General features: G+C 39.8%; 2 protein-coding genes across 3 annotated transcripts in view; one reads left to right on the top strand and one right to left on the bottom strand.

Moving 5' to 3' along the window:
• The window catches only part of LOC109406730 (metabotropic glutamate receptor 8), a 48830-nt gene extending 36928 nt beyond the window's left edge, over nucleotides 1–11902 (top strand). For both annotated transcript variants that reach the window (XM_062858959.1, XM_029877176.2), the window contains exons 8-14: nucleotides 2297–2430; nucleotides 2484–2674; nucleotides 2731–2865; nucleotides 3079–3241; nucleotides 3711–3924; nucleotides 11323–11474; nucleotides 11548–11902. In XM_062858959.1, coding sequence (XP_062714943.1) covers nucleotides 2297–2430; nucleotides 2484–2674; nucleotides 2731–2865; nucleotides 3079–3241; nucleotides 3711–3924; nucleotides 11323–11474; nucleotides 11548–11745 — 1187 coding nt within the window. In that variant the 3' untranslated portion in view covers nucleotides 11746–11902. The remainder of the gene's footprint in view (nucleotides 1–2296; nucleotides 2431–2483; nucleotides 2675–2730; nucleotides 2866–3078; nucleotides 3242–3710; nucleotides 3925–11322; nucleotides 11475–11547) is intronic.
• Nucleotides 11903–12044: 142 nt separating this feature from the next.
• LOC115268955 (myotubularin-related protein 10-B) lies at nucleotides 12045–23358 on the bottom strand. The gene is made up of 10 exons (XM_062858960.1): nucleotides 23204–23358; nucleotides 23046–23116; nucleotides 20732–20783; nucleotides 20467–20615; nucleotides 20247–20402; nucleotides 20045–20169; nucleotides 19749–19977; nucleotides 19333–19563; nucleotides 18517–19269; nucleotides 12045–12651 (listed from the first exon to the last, which is right to left on the bottom strand). Exons 2-10 carry the CDS (start codon nucleotides 23097–23099, stop codon nucleotides 12235–12237), a joined length of 2166 nt encoding a protein of 721 aa, XP_062714944.1. The 5' UTR covers nucleotides 23100–23116; nucleotides 23204–23358; the 3' UTR covers nucleotides 12045–12234.
• Between the last annotated feature and the right edge of the window lie 886 nt (nucleotides 23359–24244).

Below are 24244 nucleotides of genomic sequence, written 5' to 3'. Positions count from 1 at the left end.
ATATTCAAGGCCGCTGCGAACCAGCGAACAATACAATGCTTTTAGGGCGTAGATGTCATCGAAATCAGCGGTATTACGGCGCAAGAAGCCAAGCATTGAATTGGCCTTCGCAATCGTCTTGGAAATGTGCTCATTAAACTTCAGTTTGCTATCTAGAGTTATTCCAAGGTCCTTAATGGAGTAAACTCTCTGCAGCAAAAGCCGGAATCACCCTACGCCATAGGGGCAATGTCGTTCAGCAGTCTCGGCATCGTGATGACATTTTTTGTGGTTGGAGTTTTCCTGAAGTATGATGTGTTTTATTGCTAGAAGAAAACCTGATTAACATAACTTAATTTTTCAGGAACAACGATACTCCCATAGTTAGAGCATCAGGTAGAGAACTAAGTTATGTATTGTTAAGCGGCATACTTCTATGCTACGGCGTCACATACGCACTAGTGTTTAAACCGAATGATATTGTCTGTGGTGTCCAGAGGTATGTATAGGATCTGTTAGAAATGGATTTAAGTTATGTAAAATACGTTCCAGGAGTAAAGGTTTGATTCATATTACGACCACTTCGAAATACGAATCAGACCCATATCAAGGATCAACAGATGGAATGATCGTTAAAAGCGTGGTGGATGAAAATGCGGCAAGTGTTACGTCTGTTTGTCTGTGCTCTAACGTTCGGCGGATCAAAGCTCACTCTTTCCGCTTGGTCTTTCAGTTCCGGTACGACGTTTACGACATCGAACGCTGTTTTGGTCCGCTTTTCATCGCACTGAGTACGGTCAGAACCATCCTCTTGAAAGGTGTTTTAATCTGTTAAATGAGATCGATTTTACGTTTGACTTCCATCATAGTAGAAATAGTTTTAGAAATAGTATTAGGCAATTAGATTAAGATTATTTAGTCTGTGCAGCATAGCTGAAGACGGTGCAATAAAAAAATAAATCTTCGTTCGGTTGTTCCCAGGTTTCCCTCCTTTCCCATAACGCTCCGGATAGTAGATCTCGCAGTTTGGCACATCCATTTTGCGTCTACTATTGATCTATAAATCTTGTGGGTTTTCGGGAAAATCCGTTTTCGTTCATAAATGTCCATGATACGGTCCAGTCACGGTCGCCATGTAATGTTTACATCAACATCAACGGATAAGGCACTGCTCACGACTCGAAGTACACAGTTTGGTTGTTGGATATTAAATGATTTTTTATTAATTAGAAAAGTTGCGCAGATTACACACAACCTTAGGACTCAATAAGGCATGTCCATACGAATTAATGCTGCTTGGTCAATTTAAGCTGCGCGTGGAGTGTTATAGTGACATCATCCAATCAGGTAATCAAATGTTGTCACGTTGTCGTTTTGCAGACCGCATATTGTAAAAAATCGTGGGAAATAATGAATTTGCGATACAGAAAAAGGTGTTGTGTAAAGTTCCACTACAACAGCTTGATGACAGAAGATGATATGGAATGGCTCTTTGTAAGCACCTTCGTCCGGCAACGCTGCTTTGAGATTCTGCGCGAGCAGTGAGTTCAGTCGTTCTCTTGGTCATAACGAGGCGATCGTCTGTACCGTACTTTATTGATGGCGGAAAGTTTTGGGAGCAGTTTGACTATTACCGGGTAGTCTTCAGAGTCGTTGATAGCGTCACGATTGGTCCTGGCGGCTATAATGTGAGAGAAGTCCCGGTCATCAATGCTTTTACGACAGATATGGTGATCTTCATGTGTAACAAAAAGGGATGTCAATGTATCGTAGGCCGTTTTCGTTTGTCAGCTGGTCTTCCTGGCCTACCCGAGCGTTTAGGTCTCCTATGAGTATCTTGATATCGTGGCAGTGATCGTATTCACGTTACAACTGTCCATAGAATGGTAGAGTTTTGGGAGCAGTTTGACTATTACCGAGTAGTGGTCAGAGTCGTTAATAGCGTCACGATTGGTCCTGGCGGCTATAATGTGAGAGAAGTCCCGGCCATCAATGCTTTTACGACAGATATGGTGATCTACATCTAGGCTGTTTTCGTTCGTCAGCTAGTCTTCCTGTCCTACCCGAGCGTTTAGATCTCCTATGAGTATCTTGATATCGTTGCAGTGATCGTATTCGCGTTCCAACTGTGCATAGAATGCGTCTTTATCATCATTAGTGTTTCCTTTTTGAGGGCTTAAGTTGAATAATATGATCCTCAACCTACACATCCTCAACAACGCAGCCAAGGGCTGAAAGTCTCTTAAATAAAGACAAATCAATGAATCAACCTCAACAACCTGGCTTTCCACTGTTACCACCTATCTTTTGGTTCTAGATATTCAATTCGGCATAAAGAACCCCAGCGCACCAGAGTCGGTGTGCAGTCGGCCGTGCGAACGTGGTCAAGCGAAAAAATATGTCGAAGGTGAAGGCTGTTGTTGGCATTGTTTCAACTGTTCTCAATATCAGGTAAGATAAATCTGCAGGATCGTTCAATCACTACAACTCCGCACCGTTTTCAGATTAGCAATCCTGCCGATGAAACACACTGTATAAACTGTCCCAGAGGAACCATACCGGATATTTATCACGAAAACTGTCAGCACATTCCCGAAGACTATCTGAAGCCGGAATCACCCTACGCCATAGGGGCAATGTCGTTCAGCAGTCTCGGCATCGTGATGACATTTTTTGTGGTTGGAGTTTTCCTGAAGTATGATGTGTTTTATTGCTAGAAGAAAACCTGATTAACATAACTTAATTTTTCAGGAACAACGATACTCCCATAGTTAGAGCATCAGGTAGAGAACTAAGTTATGTATTGTTAAGCGGCATACTTCTATGCTACGGCGTCACATACGCACTAGTGTTTAAACCGAATGATATTGTCTGTGGTGTCCAGAGGTATGTATAGGATCTGTTAGAAATGGATTTAAGTTATGTAAAATACGTTCCAGGAGTAAAGGTTTGATTCATATTACGACCACTTCGAAATACGAATCAGACCCATATCAAGGATCAACAGATGGAATAGTCATAAGAAGCACCTTTACCTCCTGATACTACCTTCTCCGATCACACCATTTTCATCACATTTCATTGTATGTACTTCCACAGATTTTGGTCCGGCTTTTCTTTCACTGTAGTTTACGCAGCGCTTTTAACCAAAACTAACCGGATTGCACGAATATTCAATGCAAGCACAAAATCCGCCAAGCGACCTTCCTTTATTAGTCCCCACTCACAACTAGTAATATGCGGCATACTCATATCGTTTCAGGTAAGTCTGTTTCCGACAGTCAGATGAATGAACATTGTTCCAAACATTTCCCTTTCCATATGTTTATGATTTACACAATACTTATATCCTTTTTACCAACTCCAGAAATGTCAAACTATGTCTGTATAAAATTTGTTCAAAAACACTGTACAAATATCAGAAATTCTGCAAATTTGGTTGTCTCGAATAAATCTTAACCCTCGAGTAGTCGCGTCTTCTACTACCTGCAATTTCACACCACGTTCACGCTGTGTATCACAAGCGTGCATTTTTTTTATGGTGCTTGTACTCAGTACACGACGCGACCGCTCCCGGGTTAAGCTCGATTGGAATAGGTCGTAATTGGGGCAAATCGAGCTTCAGAAACAATAGATTAAAGAAAAAAATCTTGAAAATTATGAGCGGGAAAGGATTTCACAGAAACCTAATAGACAATTCAAATTGCTTACGAAACTCTTCTGCCTTTCAGATATTGATCAACGCCGTTTGGATGGTGGTTTCCCCGGCCCATGCCATGCATCACTATCCCACGAGGGAAGATAACCTGCTAGTTTGCAATTCGTACACCGATGCGTCGTACATGGTTGCGTTCTTCTATCCCATATTCCTGATCATAGTTTGCACCGTGTATGCGGTGCTTACTAGGAAAACACCAGAGGCTTTCAACGAATCGAAATACATAGGTAAGAATCATTGTGTTGTTGAAACAACAACAGTGGAAATAGGGCAGCGCCGACATCCATGATCGCTCCTTCTTCAACCCTCCAATCCTAATGGATACCCAGGGTCTATTGGACCCTAGTTTGGACCCCATAAAAAGTTTGGATTGACATATTGATCACATTTTCACAATACCTTCAAACTACATTACGATGAGTAAAAATAGCAATATTTTCATAGCGTACTATGGATCATTTTTTATGTCAAAGTTGAACCGGGCGATTTTATACCCATGGGGTCCATTGGACCCCACGACACGAATGACTGCATCTTTTGATCGTGACTTCCTATAATAGTGCTGTCTTCAAAAAATTGTTCAATAGACTAAGGGCGAACTAATGACTTCAATGACGAACAAATTGAATCTGGATTGGCTCAGTAGATGGCGCTAGTGTGTATTCAAATTATGGGTATTTATAGAAAGTTAGTGGCTTCAATATATTAAGGACTATTTTGTAATGAAAATTATTTTGAAGTTTCTCTACAAGATGGCGCTATTTACTGATTGCCATGCATCTTTAATATTCCGAGCGACGAGTGTCGTCCAATGAGGACAGTTCTTTTTACGTTAGAACTAACTCACCAGATGACACCATTTAAAAATGTGATGTGTATCTTACATTTCTTACGCTGAAATCTCGATCAAGAGAAAATATTTGAAGTTGAGATCTTCGGATGATTATACGATCACATGTGATACGATGTGAATGTGAATGTTTCGGGTCCTGAGTATCTGTACAAAATTTGAGCACGATCGGTTGCGTCTACACTTTGCGCATTGACATTGAAATTTGTATGGGACTTTGTATGGGAAAACATACTTTTTAGCATTTTTATCATAAGTTGAAAAAGTTTGTCTGAAACTTTTTAACCGATACTGTAAAATGATAGCCTAGGATGTTCTGAAAAACTTTGTTGAAGACCGCAAAGCGATCCGATGCTTGTAAAAATAGTTATTACCAACGAACTGCATGCATGTGTTTATGTTTTAACATGTAAAGGAATAACAATAGCAACAAAATCATGCTGTTTCGCCAAGCAATGCCAACGCAACTTTTTTTCATAAGCATCAAAACACCTCGCGGTCTTCGACAAAGTTTTTCAGGACACCCTAGGCTATGTTTTCACTTTATCGGTTACATGGTTTTAGAAAAATTCGAGCTTGTTATGAGAGAAATGCAAAAAAGTGTGCTTTCCCATGTAAAACCCCATACAAACTTCAAACGCGATGCGCAAAACGTAGACATAACCAATCGTGCCCAAATTTTGCACACTCATTTGCGTCCTGAAATAGGATCAAAAAAGCTTTGATCTGATGGGATACCATTGAATTTTTAGTTTTTCCATATAAACGATGATCCAATCTAGTGGGTATTATGATTCCTTGCCTAATTTTATGCTGTTTGAGCAAAACTTTGGATAACTACCCGCATAATAAAATACAGTTTGTGTTAATATCCACACAGTATGTCTCCTTTATCTGTTACTGTTACTGTATCTCAAACAGGTGCTTTGATGTTGAAACTATGAAACTCGAAGTATTCAATCATAAAGAATGGTCTATGTAACGCATACAAAGCTGTAACAATATGCTATATTGTACAGAAGTTGTTGAATAATATAGTGATGCAAACTCAGGAGGCATGGTGGCAATATAGAATGACCTTTTCTCAAACGGTTTGTGATTTTTTTTGAGACGCACTTAAACATGTGTATATCACTGTATGCCACTTAAATTGAACAGTTTGCCATATTGTTGCACACATTGGTATTTGTGAAAACCGAACATTTCTGTTTGCAGCTTTTTAGAAAAAAAAAACGTGAAGTCGCTCGCGAGCTGAGTGAAAAAAAAAAACAACTAAAAACTTGCTGCGGTAAACGAGCTGTAGTGTCTGGAGCGGTCTGGTTTAGTCAGGGGTAAGTTTTTCACGATTATTCCATTTTTTGTAGTATAACTAATCGAATGTAAATTATATTGCAGAATTCGCGAATTTCCCCTACCAACATGAGCCTTATCCCGCCTGAATCTTATTGCCTGCGAGGGATCCCGCAAAATGAAAGTGAGAAGGATCCCTCCTGTTATATGCAGAAACTGCATGGAATCCGCCCCATCCGGAAGAAGACCCGGTAATCGTCGTAGGTGCCTTCACCGGATCAAGGATGCCTTCAAGTCGATCAATTCCGCCGCGGGAAGGTCGACAAAGTAATTTGCTTTTAAGATAAAGTAGAGGTTATATATTTATTAAATAAAAGAATCTCCGGTGAACGCATAACAGACTTTTTATTTTAACGGTTCAAATGCAGTAGAACCATATATCATAAGTTGAATTTACTATAGATGACCATAAATCAAAAATACCACATACATTGTTCATTTTCAACCCAGATTTATTGTTTTACTGTTCTCTAACCAATTGCCATGCAGTGAATTGTCTGAAAAACTGGATAATAAATTGATTATATCCTTTACTGTTTTGCGAAAAATTTGTTCGAGAAAATGAGCGATTTTTTATGGTAACCTATCTTAACCGCCTATTCCACATACTGTAATTTGGCGGATTACCATTTGTCAAACTGGCAAATCTGTACGTGGCATGGTTAGCTTATTGTTATCTCGGACAGCTTGAAAAATGGTTAAATTACTATTTTTAATACTCATATACAGTATGAGAAACGCTGCATTTACAGTTTGTGATTATGCGGGTATGTTGTTAATGTTGCATGAAATGGAGAAAACAACAACATTGTTGCCCAAAGTTTTGCTCAAACAGCATCAAATTAAGCAAGGGATCATAATACCCACGCTTTTTGCACCATTTCATTGCCGTAACGGAGGATTGACCTTCTCACCATACTAAAATTCAGATCATTACTACAAATCTAGTACTTCACCGATATGTCCTATGGGGAACGTTCAGTGTGGTACTAGATTTGTAGTAATGAGATGAATTTTAGTATGGTGAGAAGGTCAATTCTCTGTTTCTGTAATGAAATAGTACAAAAAGCGTGGGTATTATGATTCCTTGCCTAGTTTGACGCTGTTTGAGCAAAACTTTGGGTGGTGTTTGTCTTTTGACAGTTATACTAAAGATGATCGTTATTATCACACCGCCTACTCAGCGGTCTGCGTAGTTTTTCAAAGGAAAATGTTTACTTTAGCATCAGTTACTTATAATAGGTACTTTATTTTGAGACAGTAAGGCTCCATGTGTGCGACTGGTAGAAGTGCGTATCGTATTTCCGTTTCTTTGGGTTTTATTGCATGCTAAACCAAATGCTACACGCTAAGAAAATGTTACTCTAAAATGAGTAAGATTCACACAAAACTGAGCTAAACTGGAACAGCTCAAAAAATGAGTAAATTGCATTTCCAGCGATAGCGCTGGCCAAAGTGCAAAAATCCAAACAATTTAGGCCGTATAATATTCTTCACATCAGCAAGAATATTATACGACTTAAACTGATAAGATTTTCGCACTTGTGCCAGCGCTATCGCTGGATAAATAATTTACTCAATTTTGAGTTGTCCCACTTTAGCTCAGTTTTGTGTGAATTTTCTGACCGTGTAAACTATATGCTATTTCTTACTACGGGAATGAAATTCCGTAGCTCCCTTCAAAAGACGAACTTCTCAAAATGTGGAGTTTCTGATCAATCAAATCGTACCGCCTAGTCGGTGGAGTCGGAATTGCCATATCTCCATTTGTTTTAAGTTGGGCCGACTTCTTAACAAAATTCCCAAGGTAAACATTTCTATAACCGGACCCACTGTATTCCGAGTCACATTCCAATCTTGATTCCAATCAGCTTCGATTTCCTACGCTGGGTTCTTGTTTCTCGTCGCCAATGTGGTGTTTGTCTCTTGACAGTTATAATAATAATGATCGTTATTAGCACACCGCCTACTCAGCGGTCTGCTAAACTACCACACTTTGGATAACTATGTTCTTTATGTTGCAAGAAATGGAGATATTGTGAATTGGGTTTTTAAATTTTGGAAAATGTATTGATTTTTTGATTTTATACGAAAAAGGAACTTTTTCTGAGTTACTATGATTTTTTTCAGATTTTTAGAACTTTGTTTTGATACCTAAAATCAATTTCAAAGAGATTTTTAGAAATCACCTTTTGACAGGTGGGCAACTGTTTGACAGCTCCGCCCAGTACAAACTGCGACGAGGGGTGATTCGACAAATCGCTCCCATACAAACTTCAAATTGATTTTTAAATAAGTTCCCGGGCTCCAAAATTCATGAAAATTTGGATTTCGGCTTAGTTTGACATGCATATTCAGAATATCGAATTATCTCAACATCGTTAAAGAAGCCAATTTACCGGCTACTTGTATTCTACCGGTCGCTTCAGTATGGCCTTCAAAGTAGCCGTTTTATAAAAAGAGCAATTTAAAAATGTTTTTAAACTTTTTTATTGTATGCGCTATTCCTCGTTGCCACTAGCTACTATGCGACATTCATTTTTTAACAATCAAGTTGATTTTTATATGAAAACGGCTACTTTGTAACGGCTGCTTGGGTAACCGGTAGAATACAAGTAGCCGGTAAATCCACAATAACATCAACACTGTTGCCCAAAGTTTTGCTCAAACAGCATTAAATTAGGCAAGGAATCATAATACCCACGCTTTTTGCATCATTTCATTGCAGAAACGGAGAATTGACCTTCTCACCATACTAAAATTCAGCTCATTACTACAAATCTAGTACTTCACCGATCTGTCCTATTGACTTATTGACTTTCAAGGGCAAAACAAAACATACTGTTACCCATCTTTGTTTCGGTAGCGCAACTACCGAACTGATGATGTTTACCTTTTTTACATACCTATCAACATAATCTGTTGGGGGAATCATTTTATTTTTCCTACTTAGGGGGATTAGGGGCATAATGGACACCCTAAGCAAATGAGTGCGTTAGACCTGTATAACGAAGAAAAACTCAACATATTATCAGTTGACTTACAATTTTAACCTGTTTCCTCCGTATTTCAATCATTTACAGCAGGTGGAATGTCTTTATTGTGAAGAAATAACGAATTTTAAATCGTGTGTTTTTTAGGGCTGGCATTAAAGGTACGGGGCGAAATGAACATCCATCGGGGCATAATGGACACTCCTGCATATTTGATGCTTATTCTTTGGTTACATCGATCAGTTAAGTAATCTGCCTACGGAGATCAATGCCACAGATGTAATACTCCATCTTAGACGAGTTTACATAACATCAAAGTTAATTAAGTAAACTTTAGGCTAAAATAATCGGATTGATTTTTTCCAAACTATCTAAAACGCCTAACAGTATGCAATGCACGTACATCCATTTGTAATTGCCGGGGTTCATTTCGCCCCGACCCGACTACAACATTAAAATTGCTATTTTAAGTAAATTCTGATCAAAAATAAAATACTTCATCCATTGCTAAATCTCCGTATACATGTAGATAAGGTAACAATTCATTTGTTTTTATGGTGGACTCACTCCAACACTCGTAATATCTTATTTGCTGCTGCTTCGAAATTATAAGAATTTCACCATATGACGAACATATATCAATTTCAATGATATTTTGATTATTTTGGAGCAATATAAATGGTACTTTTGAAAAATAGAACCATGACTTGTTGCTTTGCACTTATACATTAAAAGTTTAACATAATAGTCAACGGTTTCGGCAAAAACAGGGGTGTCCATTTCGCCCCGGGTGTCCATTATGCCCCTAATCCCCCTACAACCCACATCCGACATTTTTTTTAAGTGGGAATGGTAGAACTTTCAATTCCCTAGGTCGCACGTACATTAGTTTTGCATTTTGTTCCACCATTTCCGTGAAAAATGAGATCCGGCTTGTGCAAGTGAGGAGTTGAGGTTAGAATTGTAGGATATTCTAGGTTAGATTTGCTACCCACTTCGCCTGAACGATTTTCAGACCCAGAAATATCGTACTTTTAATTAGTTTTCACTGCCGTAAAAAATACTGTTATGCTCAGAATAAACAGTTATACCTTCGGATCACACTTATTTACTCGTAAATCTCAATCTGACTGTAAAAATAATGAATTTCTTTTCAATGTTTTGAAACCCCGAACGAATTTGACATTGCTTTCGGGAAGCATCATCACGACGACGACAACACTCCCAAGCGGTCGAATCGTCGTTTTGGGGGTGAATTGCGCCGAATTCTCAATCCAACGACATAATTTTGGAGCCTCATGCAAAGATACTCGTCTGGCTTAGCGTTGCCCGTTGATAGTTATTGGTGATAAATTCTCCTACCAGGTGGTGTTGGGAGTGAAAATAATGGATCATTGAAGCCGACTTTTCCGCTACTCACCGCATCAAAACAAAAGAGCCACCGTATTTGGACGATAGCACAGTGACAGCACTCGAGTTACGTCAAACACACAAGGCTACGGTGGCGCTATCTACTCATTTCATAGCGACCGTTATAGTTATTTTAGTGATCCATTACCCTCATTCTTGTTTACGGACGTATCGTCTATCGAAAGTATTTGATTCGTTCGAAGCCGTATCGCATTTAATTTTGTTGGCGTAAACGGGAATGCGAACGATTCACGTTCGAAAGTAATTCGTTCATTCGTTGAGATTTGTGCGTTTGAATTTCTGATCTGTTCTGATGTGCTGTTGAAGCGGGATTTCAAGACGTTTGTCCTTAACTAATGTCATAAATAAAGTATGGTCCACTGCAAGAATTTATGCTAGCCTGCTTACTCGCACAGAAAATTTTACGTTTGGGAGGTGCGGGCACCGCTTAAACGTCAAATTTTCGGTGAGAGTAAGCAGGCCAGCATAAACTCGTGCAGGGGACCATAATGCATCTATTAAAAATATCATTTGCGAGCTTTTTAGTCGAAATAGTGTTTTTTTTTGTTTTTATTAACGTGTAGGGTATGTATTGTATCAGTAATCTCACGCTCCTATATTAATCCTATTTGAAAACAAGCGATTACGGCACCGACTGATTGCGTTCTTTTTGTTTCCATGGGTACTCACTTCTAACATAAAATACAAAAATAAGAAACAAACAAACATCCTTTGTTTTTCGTAGGATGAAAATGGGAGCCACATGCTTAAGAAGGGAACCAATACCCTATTTTTACATTGAGCTAATTCTACACTTAATTAGTGTTAAATTGTCACTATCACCACTATTGGTACTACCTCCACTAAGGGAGCGTTTACCCTATAAAGTTATTTAAAGCTTCATTAATACATCAAGAGTCACCAGAATTTGAAAAGTAAATTCGTGAAAAAAATAATATTACTTCAAACAATAAATCAGATGCATTAACTCATGTCACTCATCTTCTCTATCTTCCATGTAGGCTTCACGATGTATACAACTTGTGTTATATGGCTTGCATTCATCCCGTTATATTTTGGAACCGGAAACAATGTTCAGCTCCGTATAGCATCCATGTCCGTAACGATAAGCCTATCGGCTACGGTTACCCTTGTTTGCTTGTTTTCACCTAAGGTAATCATAGTATAGTAATAAACTCATTTAAATGTAGGAACTAAGTTTATTTTGTTTTTTTTTTTTCAAACAGTTGTACATCATTCTAATTCGACCGGAGCGTAATATACGGCAAAGTATGATGCCAATACGATACAGCACCATCAACAAAACAACCGGATCGGCACAGTCGTCGGTGATGGCCGCAGTGATAGTTACCGCAGCAACATGCAATGAAAACGAAAAAGTGATAAAAAATGTTTCAAACGAAAATATTACAGCCGCGTACTAGGAAACTACAATAAAAAAAAAACAAGCATTGCACTATAATAACAAAACAGGGCCGAAAATTCGATACAAAAACAGCGAGGAAAACAAAACGACAAAAGAGTTATTTTAACAGACTTGTATGCCACGTCATACATTGAAAATAAAATTGAATACCGAAACTGTGAGTTGTGGCGAAGCTATTGAAAAGCATGGAGGAAGATGAATGAACTTGACGGGTACTTGGAATATTTATTGTCTTCATATTTTTACTATCTTTGTCACTACTGGCGTTCTCTATATTATCCGAATTTATTTCATGTCTTGACTGTAATAGTAATGTATTTCCACTTAACTGGTTCTGCGGTTTAAATATTTACATTTAAAATAGTAAAATGTTTATCAAAATTAACTGCATAACAATGTTTGGACTTTGATTTTCTAGTTGTTTTACGTGTGCACACGTATAAATTTGCAGTGATGACGCGTAACGATGCCCCGAGGCAAACAAAAATCAGTAATTCAACGAAGCTGAATCAAGAATCGAACCGTCCGGCAAAAACTCCCCATTGGTCACCAGAATATCCAGCAGCTCTTCGTTGTTGCTAACGTTGCTGGTGAACGGGAAAAACGAGTTAATAACGGGTATTTTAACACCATCCAAGTCTTCGTTGGCGTTGGCGGCTTCCTTGTTCAGCAAGTTCTCCTCGCTGTTGGCTCCGCCTAGCAGTATGTTTTCGTTAGAAGCCGTCATGGTGCCCGTGTTTATCACTTTCATCAGTTTGCTTATGTTGTTCAGCACCGATCTATTGAAGAGATCAACTTGCGGATAGCCACCGTTCTTTATCTCTAAAAATGGTATCCAACGGAAGTAGCACTGGTGCCAAATCTCCATGTCCCTCACTGTACATTGTGGTTCCAGGAAAGCAGTCTGCAAAGAAAATGATATGTAATAATTGTAAGTATCTCTTGTGGAATTGACGGGACTCGTATTTCTTTAACAACATATGGTAAGTGGGGGCAGGATGGGTCACCTAAGAAATGGATCCCTATAACTTTCTGAATATAAATCGCATTTCTCTGTATTCTACCACGACTCTAAGATACACTATAGTCAGCTATGGTATAAGAGCATAAAAAGGTTATAAAGTTTGAAACCTGCGTCTTGACAAACACTTTTCAAAACATGACCCATCTTGCCCCACCTCATTTTAACGGGGGCAAGATGGGTCAGCTATAAGAAAACTCGATTTTCCTCCAACAAAAAATACTATATCTTCTAGTTTTTCTCTATACATCTAAGCTTCATAGACGTACAGATTACATGAAGAAAGTGTTGAAACATATCTGTAGATTATTCTCAGAACTAGAAGATTTTTGTTCGGGTAGCCATAAACGGACTTTGAAAACCTATATTTTTTTAAGGAAAATTTAAAAAATATGTTCTCAAATTTTCAGTGCTCCAATTGCTTCGATAATGTAGGTCACAGAATAGCCTTTCCATGAAAAATAAAACATTTTCAAAAACTATGCAAACATACCGAAAAATTAGGGTGACCCATCTTGCCCCGTCTACACAATACACGTAGTCATATGGAATGTATAGCATAAGAAGTTTAACGAAAAAATATTTTATTTTTTTCTGTGCGAGGAACGTATAGAATATTCAAAACAATATATGCACCACTTTTTGTGTATCCCCGTCGTTCATCTGGGAAAAATATTGAAAGATTCAAAACTTATATTGTGCGATTGAAAACGGTACTGACCCATCTTGCCCCCTGACCCATCTTGCCCCCACACACCATAATTATTATGAATCGGAACTATATGCAGAGCTTTAATGCAACTGCCAATGGTGCGCACCAGAAAACTGCGACAATGCCCGCCACTCACAATGATCGGTTAGGACAGACAAAACAAAGGTGGCAGCAAGGATGAAGGCGCACTTTGAAGATGTCTTCTGTTTCTTGGCGTAACGTCCCAACTGAGACAAAGTTCTTTTAGCATTTCCACAGTTATTAAATGAGAGCGTGTGGCGAAGATACTCTATGTGCAATGAACTGACCCTGTTCGGGCAAGGTGCAGATCTCTAACCGTACCATTACTATTACACAATAGCTATACTGCCCCCACTCGCATAACAGTCCCATCTTTGCTGGATTTCCTATCCATACGGGACTGTTTTGCGAGTGAGGGCAGTATACATGTATCAAGAAATGTATTCAGTAGTAAACACAGCGTAGGCCAATCCACTGCATCCGCAGTGCTGTTAATAAATCATGTAATACTTATGACACACATGTGATACAGGAATCACTGTACAATTGCGCTTGAAATGAGTGCCATACTGAAAATTCTTTCAGTTCAAGTCAGTCTTGTTAGAATTTTCTTGACACTGCGTACCGTTGTACAGGAATCACACTCGTATCACATGTCTGTCCGGGGTATAACCATTTACGAAGTGTTTCAGTTCTGAGAAAAAATGTCGTTCTCGAGCCTTGTGAACTTGCGCGATCATACCTAAATGGTGCCGTGACCTAACGCGCGACAAATCTTCGATGGATTGAAAGTTAAACAGTTCAATATGTTCCGTTCTACAACCAACCTCTTCAGTCTTCACTGATTACAACACTCTATTGTTCAATGCAATGGAATCAGTACCGAACCAACTAGCTGCTTTGTTCAAATGTTTCGTGTGCTATCGGTGTTATCCCGATCCCAGCGTTCATCGTAGCTTCGCCCTGGTATTAGATGTCACTGATTGGAGGTGAATGTTTAATTGTGCTTCCTACAGCGTTATTCCAGAGCAGTCTTCACTCTCTGGCGGTACACCCCGTAGTCTCCAATCATCGAAGAACAAGACGGCCATGTTGCATGAAGTTCCGTTGCGGCAAATGGGCCCCCAGCGGCAAAAAATCATCGGAATAATAATCTCATCGGGTTCTTGCGTGATCTGAATACAACCAGGCTGCAGTGCATGATCGTTACATTTTATTCTGTTGAAGTAGTTACTTCAAGGTAGGTATGTTCGGGCAACGGTGCAGATCTTTAATCATACCATTACTATTATACAATAGCTATATGTATCAAGAAATGTATTCAGTAGTAAACACAGCGCACACTAGGGCAGAATGCTGTTATAGACAGACAAAACCTCTAGTGCTCTGGATATCCAATATAGAGGTTTGGTGTCATCAGAGACACCACATTTCAGGGGCCTCACAAAATTTCATTTCACGAAAAAAAATGTGAAGCGAGAAAAAAAGTGCAAGAAACTGCTGTTGATTTTCTTTTGCCATAAGAACTTCAGATTAATGCCTACTAGCAAGATGTGTGTGATATTTCGTGATTCCTTTGAGAAAGACTACAGTGATTTGTCCAGCTATTTATGAAATTTTAAATGTTGCCCCCTAAACATATTAACATGGATGTTTTTATGTGCAATTTCATAAGAAACTTACTGAAGATCTTGAATAGAATATTCGACTGAATTCTAGAGGATCTCCAAAACTATATAAATTGCAGAGTCAAAAAGTTCCTGCTAAGGTTGTTTGTGTCTCTTTCTGTTTGCAACTGGTAAATTGAAAATGGTGGGTTTTGTCTCTATTACTGTCGATGAAGCTTTTCTCCAATAGTGTAAGTTGCAAACAGAAAACTAAACAGTGCCTAAAACAAGTTGAAGAATTTAGTGACGAGAAATTAACAATTAGCAACGAATCACTAATTCATCACGTTACGTCCAAACCAATATGTGTAATCGACCAAGATACATTAATTGCTTTAGCTCGATGTACAAAATAGTTAACCAGACCCCGACAGTTCTATGCAGAACATTTGACGAAAAACGATAATAGCGATTGTAAGTTAGATTCATTAATTTCAAAGTACAAAAAACTATACAATAAACTTTCCAGAACCCCTGAAAAAGACCAAAAAAGTGGTTGAAACGTTGGTTAAAATCAAATAGTATCGTTTGATTTCCTCGAGACTGCTTAGCCGTTTCCGTAGCATAACTATCCCATTCAGTCGAACCCTACCAATCCATTCAAATATTTTTGTATGGAACGTAAGATTTCTCCAACTCCCCCCCCGGCGCTATCCACGGGTTGCAACGGATTTTCAACAGAGTCGCATCAATCTTCGATTTCCATCTGGCCCGGGAAACTCTTCGCCGGAGATTCTCTTCGTTTTTTAACAGTAGAAACTATTGACTACGTCTGTGTTAGAATTTAAGCTTGTATTTTATCTTTTGACATGTCTTTTGTTTCGTTTGCTAGCATATTTCTCTTTGTATTATGTATATAATTTTAACACCAAACATCATTGGGGCAGGTTGCTGCCTGTTGATGCACACACAACAAATAAACAAATAAACAAATAAACAAAACCCTTACGTAATTAACCTTCCAGGACGCGCGCCATCAAGCAACCGAAACTGCACCGCGCTCGCGCTGTATACGGAAAGCGAGGTTTTTTGGTGGTGTTGTACTTTTTACAACAGCGCGCGCGCTGAAGGGTTAATGGACAGCCCCTAAGTCAGTATTACTGTTGAAGCTTACAAACAATTATTTAGTAATTATTTGTTCATATGCAACATTGTAAAGACGTAGGGTCCAAATCAATATAAATAGCATATCTAGATATACATTATCATAAAATATACTGGCCGAAGAAGCACCAAATATTATTTTTATTATGTTTGTGCCAAGGTTTGTGGTGCGCCTGAGGCACCCTACACACCTGTCAAACGGTTTGACCAACATTGACTCCGCCCCCTGGTTGGTGTTGAAGTTGGTGCTAAGTTTGACCGTGTGTGATACTGTTTGACGAACCGATTTGGCAGTTCGTCAATCCGATTTGACGGTTGACGGTTTGGTCGACAAAAATCAAACCAGTTTGATTTTACCCAATCCAACGGTGGGCGGAGCCAATGTTTGACGAACCGATTGTACCGTGTGTAGTGTTGTTGCACAAACATTGACTTATCCACCGGTGAAGCGAATTCATCGCGGTCCGAGAATTTTGACACTAGAGCGGGGCCGTTTCCAATCATAATTGGACGATTCTGATTGGAACAGACCCCGCTCTAGTGTCAAAATTCTCGGTCCGCGATGAATTCGGTTCATCGGTGGATAAGTCCATAGTGCGATTTCATATGGGAAAGTATGTTGAAGCAACCAAAGTGACATGTTGGTGCAACACGATTTGGCAGCTCGTCATACGGTTGTAGAAACCGTAGAAACATTCGCTGGTTCGACCAACCTGGAGGCGGTGGCAATGTTGGTCAAACGGTTTGAGTAGTGTGTAGGATGCCTCAGTTATTAAACAGGCATGTTACATTGAAAAATAGTCAGAAAATTGTTTCACATCATGTTTGGAGTTCAAAAAATCGATTTCAACTGTCAATTTTCATTTATTTTTGTGATGATTTCATACTAGTGTATAACAAAAGCCCCGAGTTAGCCCACTTTCTTTTCCCCATAATAAATATCGATGCTAGTGGTATTGACATGTGTTGGCCAAAAATTTAACTGTCTCCAGCTGCTGCTTCATGAGTTATCAAATAAATTGTAGATCACCTTCTTTAGCTATTTTAATAAGAAAAACCTGAGCCACGTCCACGTGTCAAATCCATCCGATGCCCATGTCGATCCAGAAAGTATTGTACGAACTTTCGATCCGACTCATTCGCGCCGATCGGTGGGTGCTTATCGAAAATAATTTCTGCTTCCCGAAGTGATCCTACATCGGACGACTTGCACACCTCTGCTGCACACTCGTTCTGCTGAGCGTGTTCGAAAACCTCATCACTACTGCCGTCGGGTGGTGCAGGTACGACAATAGGGTTTTTTATTGCTTGCTTCTGCTGTTGCTGATGCTGATGCTGTTGCTGATGCTGATGAGGATGCATTTCCCCGGGCCATGACGGAAATGACGAATACAGCCGCTGATCCACCTGACGCTGGTGCAGATCCTGTCCAGCCATTGACGCTGAATGCTGGCACTGGGCTTGTTCACTCCACCCGAAGTCCATCGTGTTGCCGTCGGCCATCTTCTCCGCCGCGGAAAACTTAACGTGTCGCGGGTCCTCACCGCACGCACGATTTCTCGTCGCCACTGTTACGACCTGGAGTTCGGGGTGGCCGGGAGACATGACAGTCTATTTAAACTCCCAGGTGTAGCGAAAAAACACATTAAAACATACTTTATTTACACTATAAAATATACATTACAACTGACGATACGTTACTACTACATTACTTCTAATTAATCTCTGCGTGCGATTGTGCATCGACCAAAGGCATAACGAAATGCTATCGGCGAGCACGCAGAACGACGAGAGCATGAGACCCAATCCAATGGTTCTCAACATTTGCATAAGGTTTTATACGCTCGTGAGCGATTATTGAAACACGAGCGGCTTCTCTTACAGAGGGTACCACGCTAGAACTTAATTCAGTTGCCAGCAGTATCAGCCATCGGAAGGGGGATGAGGATGTTTATTGTGTACCCTCGTTTTCGGTGCAGTACATGTTTGTCGTTCGAAACTTGCGCCTGAAAACTGTATACAGTAATGGAGCAGCGTTATTTTCGATTTCAACAACTGACGAACATATTGTCTAACTTCATCGCGAAGTTTAGAATATTGCTACATAGCAGGGTACGTTCGGCATTTTGCTTTCCTGGACTCTTACCCCAATTAATGGGAGTATGGAGTCAATGTTGAAATAGATGATTTGTTTTAGACATGAACAAATTTTACAACTAAAGGAAAATATTCAGATTTACTTACCGAAGCAGTATTCTGCTGCTGAGAGTCAGATGTTTTGGTGGAAGGTCTAAGAGCTGACGCAATCGTTTCCGATGGATGATGCATCGCCAAATTATTGCTTTCTTTCAAATCGTCGATACAAGGAAGACGAAACGCCGTCGGTGGTAATCTTAGCTTCTTCTCAAGCGCGTGTCCCGTGTCCGGAGGTTTTTTATACAGCGGGTTAGAGAACAGTGCTATGTCTCTGTCGCTGAACTGTTCACCCCAGTCCCAGACAGGCCTCAAAATAATACGGTCATTCAGTTGAGCAATCTGCCTTTCAGTCTCCGAATTGAACATGAATGTGTCGAATACAGGAAGGAACACTGAGTCCCACAAACTTGTGAGAAAAGTTTCGGAAAACTCGAATTCTTCCGGGAACTGTTGCAACAGTTGCCAAACACAGTCCAGGAAAAGTAAAAACAGCGGGCTCCGCTCAATCGAGTTTCCGTTGTAGATGTGCCCGATACGATCGCTGAAAGGATGTCCCAAGTTGACCCATTCCTTTTGAATCAATGTCTGAAAACCGGTGATTGTTCGGAAGCTATTATCGAGCAACAGTTGCACCAAGCTGGATATAACACTGCACATGTCTCGGCCACTGATTTCCTGTAACACTACGGTGCGGCCACTAATTAACATTTTAGCGGCTTCTACCGAATTCTTCAGGCACACCGATACATATAGGAGCCAGTAGGTTTTGTCGAGTAGTGAATGAAACCTGGAGTCTTGTTGCTGAAATGATGAAAATAAGTCATGCGTTTATTGTTCTTGATCACCTGCATTAAGATTACTAACCATGAATTCCCGGTCGTTCTCCGGTATGCACAGTTTTCTCAGATTGAGGTAACTCAGGTTCACATCTTGAATACTGGGAAGTAGTTTGGTAAGCTCCATTAAATGTATGGGCTTCTTTGAAGGATCACATCTGCGCACGTGTTCCAACATTGTGTTTTCAATGGTAGAGCTGGCAATTTCCGGGTTCAGTTCCGCCATCCGTACCAGTGCAGCATTTTGAATACTCCAAACCTAAAATAAATTATTGTGTTTAAGTATTGCCAGTTTCGATTAATGTTTTTGAAATGATAGCAAATAATCATACTTTTGAAGAATGCTGTATGAACAGAAGTCTACGAGGGGAAAGGGGGTGTCTAAGATGACCAAAAATGTGTCTACATGGTTTATGGACAATGCCAAAGATAGATCTTACTTACCCATATTGCACAACGACAATTCCTAAAGCTCTTGGAATTGTTGAGGTATTCGATATCCGTTAAATGCTTAGGTATTACGTAATGCATGGGCAGGGTGCTGTTGACTTCCATGTTATCCTTGGAAAATACTCTCCATCCGGACTCGGCGCCACATCGTTTCAATTCGTTGACCCAGTCACATTTCTTGTTAAACATGCAAACCGATCGGCTCGAATGATAATACTTCTCTCTACAAAACACCAATACAGGTTAGTGGAGATAGCTGAGGGTTTGACAAACAAATTTTCTTTTCATACTTGTAGTTGTAAAGGAACAGAAGACTGTGTTTTGCGGGGAAAGCAAATTTCACTAATGCATCAGCAACGTATTTTCCCTTCCCTACGCCAGCTTTTCTGAACCCAAAGGTAAATATTCTAAAATTCTGTGAGGAGAAAATTTTAGGTTAGTTAATAATTATATTCAATTTCAAGCCGTTCCAGTTCCAGGGCAGTTACTAACCTTACATACGATTTTGATAATCTCAATCTTACTGCTGTTTTTTGACTGTGGATTTACCACACGCTTTTTCTTGTCTGTTACCTGATATATTTTATCTATATTCAGTAAAGACACATCGTATTTACCGAGGAATGTGTTTTTCTGGTAGGCTGAGAGCTGTAACAGAACAACACATCATGTTTGAAAATTATGTTCTATGCTACTCTATGGTCATTATTACCTCTTCAGCCTCGCTTTCAATGCATAAAAAGGAAAGGCGAAAGTTGGTAATGATGATGGCTCCTTCCTTCTCATCGATGTTTTTATTATCTTTAATGCAATGTGTTGTGTACATGCACACATTGTTAACTCGGGCAGCCTCAATTTCACCTATGAAAGACATAGAGTTCCTTATTCTAGGGTGACGGATTTTGAACCGGTTGAACCGGTCAATGTGAAATTGGCTAATTTGAATTTATGGTTGCACAATGTTACAGGCGACTTACCTGACAATAATTTTGGTTTGAATTCGTCCGATGCAAAACTTTCGTTAAAACCCTGTGGATGTTAAATAATGTTCAGTACCAAGTTTTACTCAAGTTTTCATTTTTCATTTTCATTTTGCAGCATTTGGTGGCGCAATGAGAGCGCAAGTCAGTCCAAAGCCGATGATAAGGAGGGGTAATGAATAGTCTTTGCTGACCACACAAACGCCATGGGATAGGAAAAGGGTATTTTGGTGTGGGATTAGGGTATTGGTACAGACTTGACAATATCAGTGCTATTCGGATGCAAAATAAAAAAAATAAGGCATAATAGTGAATCGTATAGGTACCTTCCAAAACCAAAAAGTAATAATCCACAAAATAACAAGCAAGTCATAGAAATAAGAGCGTCCGACTGTTTGTTTTGTCAGTTATAACACTTCTACCCTCTCCAACTCGCCAGCCACACCGGAGAAAATGTTCGTAAGAATCAGTCATTGCCATACGGTTGTGCTACTTTCCCCGAATGTCGATTCCCCGAATGACGTTTCCCCGAACGCCAATTCCCCGAATGCCATTTCCCCCGACTGATCCTTTTCCCCGAATCACACTCTTCTTTATTTTATAGGCGGTTCTTTTAAGTTCTTTTGCTCCTCGGACCTGCTGGAACTCTGCTGAATGAAGAATGGTAATATGACTCCTTCTTTCATTTCTGCTCGTTGTAGCCGAGATAAACTAGCCTAGGGCTAAAAATCTCGTTAATACATATAAAAAAAATCTTCTCGTTCTTTCTAGAACTAAATTGACTCTAACGACTTGTCAAATTATGCTCAGTTAACTTTTGGAATAACCAAGTCCCCAGGATCACAAACACGTTGTGGCAAGTGATCATTTCGAACAAGAATGTAATGTAGTCTTTTCGGGGAAACGGGTCATTCGGGGAACTGACGTTCGGGGAAACTGGCCTAATCGATTTGCGACGAGTTCTGACATAGGTGGGTAAAGGAGTACGCACTGGTCATTACCCGCAGGAGCAAATGGTTTGCGGAAACGCGGGACATGAAAGTTGGTGATCTGCATGGTTCTTTTTGTTAGTGGAACGGCGCGTCATCAGTGGGTTCGCGGACGTGTAGAAAGCGTTATATCCGGGAGAGACGACCGAGTACGTCAAGCACAAGTACGTACAGCATCAGGAGTATTCTGAAGATCCGTGGTGAAGCTGCCTGGTGGCTAGGTATGTGGAGTACGAGAGTAAGTCTCGGCTTCATAAAAATAATTCGCTCTCACTTGTAGTTAGTGGGCACAAACAGGAGTGTGTTGTGGATTGACATCTAAGCCGAAAGAGAGATGAGTTTGTGAAATAGGAGTGTTCACGGTGCGGCTTCGGAGTCAGTTTGGCTTTCTATTCCGCAGAACCATTACCTGTTATGTGGCTTAGTTGGTTAAAGCGCCGATCTAGCGAATACAGATTCGTGGGTTCGAATCCCACCAGAACGCGATTTTTTTTCACAAATTTCATCTCTCAATTTGTCAATAATTAGCAACATTTCGTGCCTTCTAATTACAAGTTTTTCCAGTATGTTTTAGAAGCATAGGTTGGGTGTTTTGGTGATAGTGCCTTGCAATCTAAATCAGCATAAATTATTTTTTACTACAAGAAAATTAAAAAATATTGAATAAAACTGTAATCAAATTTAAATATGTATTGAATTAAATTGTAATTGTAATTTATTAGAGAACGATAGCCTGCTAGATACAAAACTTTAGCTTAGGTCAAGGAACCGGAAAAAAACATTTTTTTTCACACGTTTGATGAGTTTAACAAACTATTGAGACATTGCACGCCATTTTAATTATAGTAGGTAGGGCCTGTCCATAAACTACGTAGACTCTGAGAGGGGTGGACGGGGGGGGGGTCTGGTCAAAGTCTACTGTCCTTACAAATTTCGAAAATTTTGTATGGACGAAAGTCTACGAGGGGGGAGGGGGTGAGATTGCCAAAATTGAGTCTACGTAGTTTATGGACAGCGACTAAGAAGTTATTTTTAAATAATAACTGAGAAAAACCCAGCGGGGCAGCAAAAGGGAAAATCAGTAAGGTACTCAAATTAGGTCAATCGTTTACATCTAGGCAGACCCCCCAGATAGGCTCTAGACTAACTAAAATTCATATCAACTCCAATGAAGATATTGAACTGGAATGTTTCTTCTAGATTGAAACCGAGAACGATTTTAATGTTCAATTTTTGTAGAGTTAATCGATTAAATTATCAATCAACATTTCATTTTGAGTGCATTTCCAGGGAATAATAAACCATAAAACATTTTTGTTTACCTCCTTGACGTAACTGGTGAAATTTTCCTTCGGCTTGTGACGAAGCTCATTCATCCTGCTGCAGTATTCCTCTGAAACGGGGTCACGCGACAATAATGAATCCAGTCAATTATCACTGTTGTTCATCTGGCCGACGAGGAAACAAAAACACAACTTACCAGCTGTTTTCTAAATGAAATAAATACAAATTTCACGAATTTCACTTTTTAAAACACGTCCAACATTCTCCGAACAAAACTTTTGCGAATATGGCGAAAGGTGAGCGATTTCGATTTTCCTTCTAATCAAAACATGTCAAACTAAACACACTGATTGCGTTTTAGTCCTTTTGGGCGGTTGGTTGCGCAAAACTTCAATCCTGCCACTGCACGAAAATGTGGCGCTAGTTTTTAAGTGGATTTCCAAATCACAGATAAAAGACGATAGCACAGAACAAACGAACATGAACATTAGAGTGGGTCATCGTTTATATGGAAAAATGAAAAATTCAATAGGTAAAACTAGTAATCCTACATTATAGAGATATGCGGAAGCGGCCATAGACAACTCCAACGGAAGCTAACGATCCCTGCGCATCTGGTGGCAGGAATGAGAAACCTATGAAAAGAGGGGCTCCGCCAAAATTTGCAATTGCGCAGCATAGGCAAACTGCACTTTTTTCACTTTTTCATATCGAATTCCGCATCGTAGAGAAACAAACGAGCACTTTTTGAAAAGAAAATCTAATTCTCTTTCAGATGCGCTTAGATCCGGTAGGTACTTACGAACAACTTATGTGATTAATTTGAGGAGCTCTTGCTATGCCTCCGGCGGGCAATCTTCCGGATTTTTTGTTTGCTGGCCAATCCGGTGTCTGTCGGCGTGGGCATCAAGAATGATGATAATGGAAGCCGTTGCAAATGGAAAATAGCAACTTCTAGAGCAAAAAATGAGTAAAATTTGACGACTTGAGCACTTTGCCTATGCTGCGCCATGTGAAATTTTGGCGGAGTCACGTTTTCATAGGGTTCTTATTCCTGCCACCAGATGCGGAGGGATCGTTAGCTTCCGTTTAATTTGTCTTTCGATTTCGATGAAGTATTTTTGTTCGTGCATAAACGTCTGTTCTCTGTGGCATTTACTAAAAGCTAGTTTCTGATTCCACCACGACATGAAAATGTGGCGCTACTTTACAAGCGGCTGTTCACCGAAGTGTGTCC

Source organism: Aedes albopictus, chromosome 3, assembly GCF_035046485.1.
Source record: "Aedes albopictus strain Foshan chromosome 3, AalbF5, whole genome shotgun sequence".
NCBI lineage: Eukaryota > Metazoa > Arthropoda > Insecta > Diptera > Culicidae > Aedes > Aedes albopictus.
The sequence above is the reverse complement of the archived record's forward strand: the minus strand, read 5'-3'. Positions and strand labels throughout refer to the sequence as shown.

Coding starts and splice junctions, on each gene's coding strand:
- LOC115268955 (XM_062858960.1), bottom strand. CDS start 23,099: ATGAATGAGCTTCGTCACAAGCCGAAGGAAAATTTCACCAGTTACGTC. Junction 20,403..20,466: donor TTGAAAGCGAGGCTGAAGAG/GTAATAATGACC, acceptor GTTCTGTTACAG/CTCTCAGCCTACCAGAAAAA. Junction 19,270..19,332: donor AGAACGACCGGGAATTCATG/GTTAGTAATCTT, acceptor TCATCATTTCAG/CAACAAGACTCCAGGTTTCA.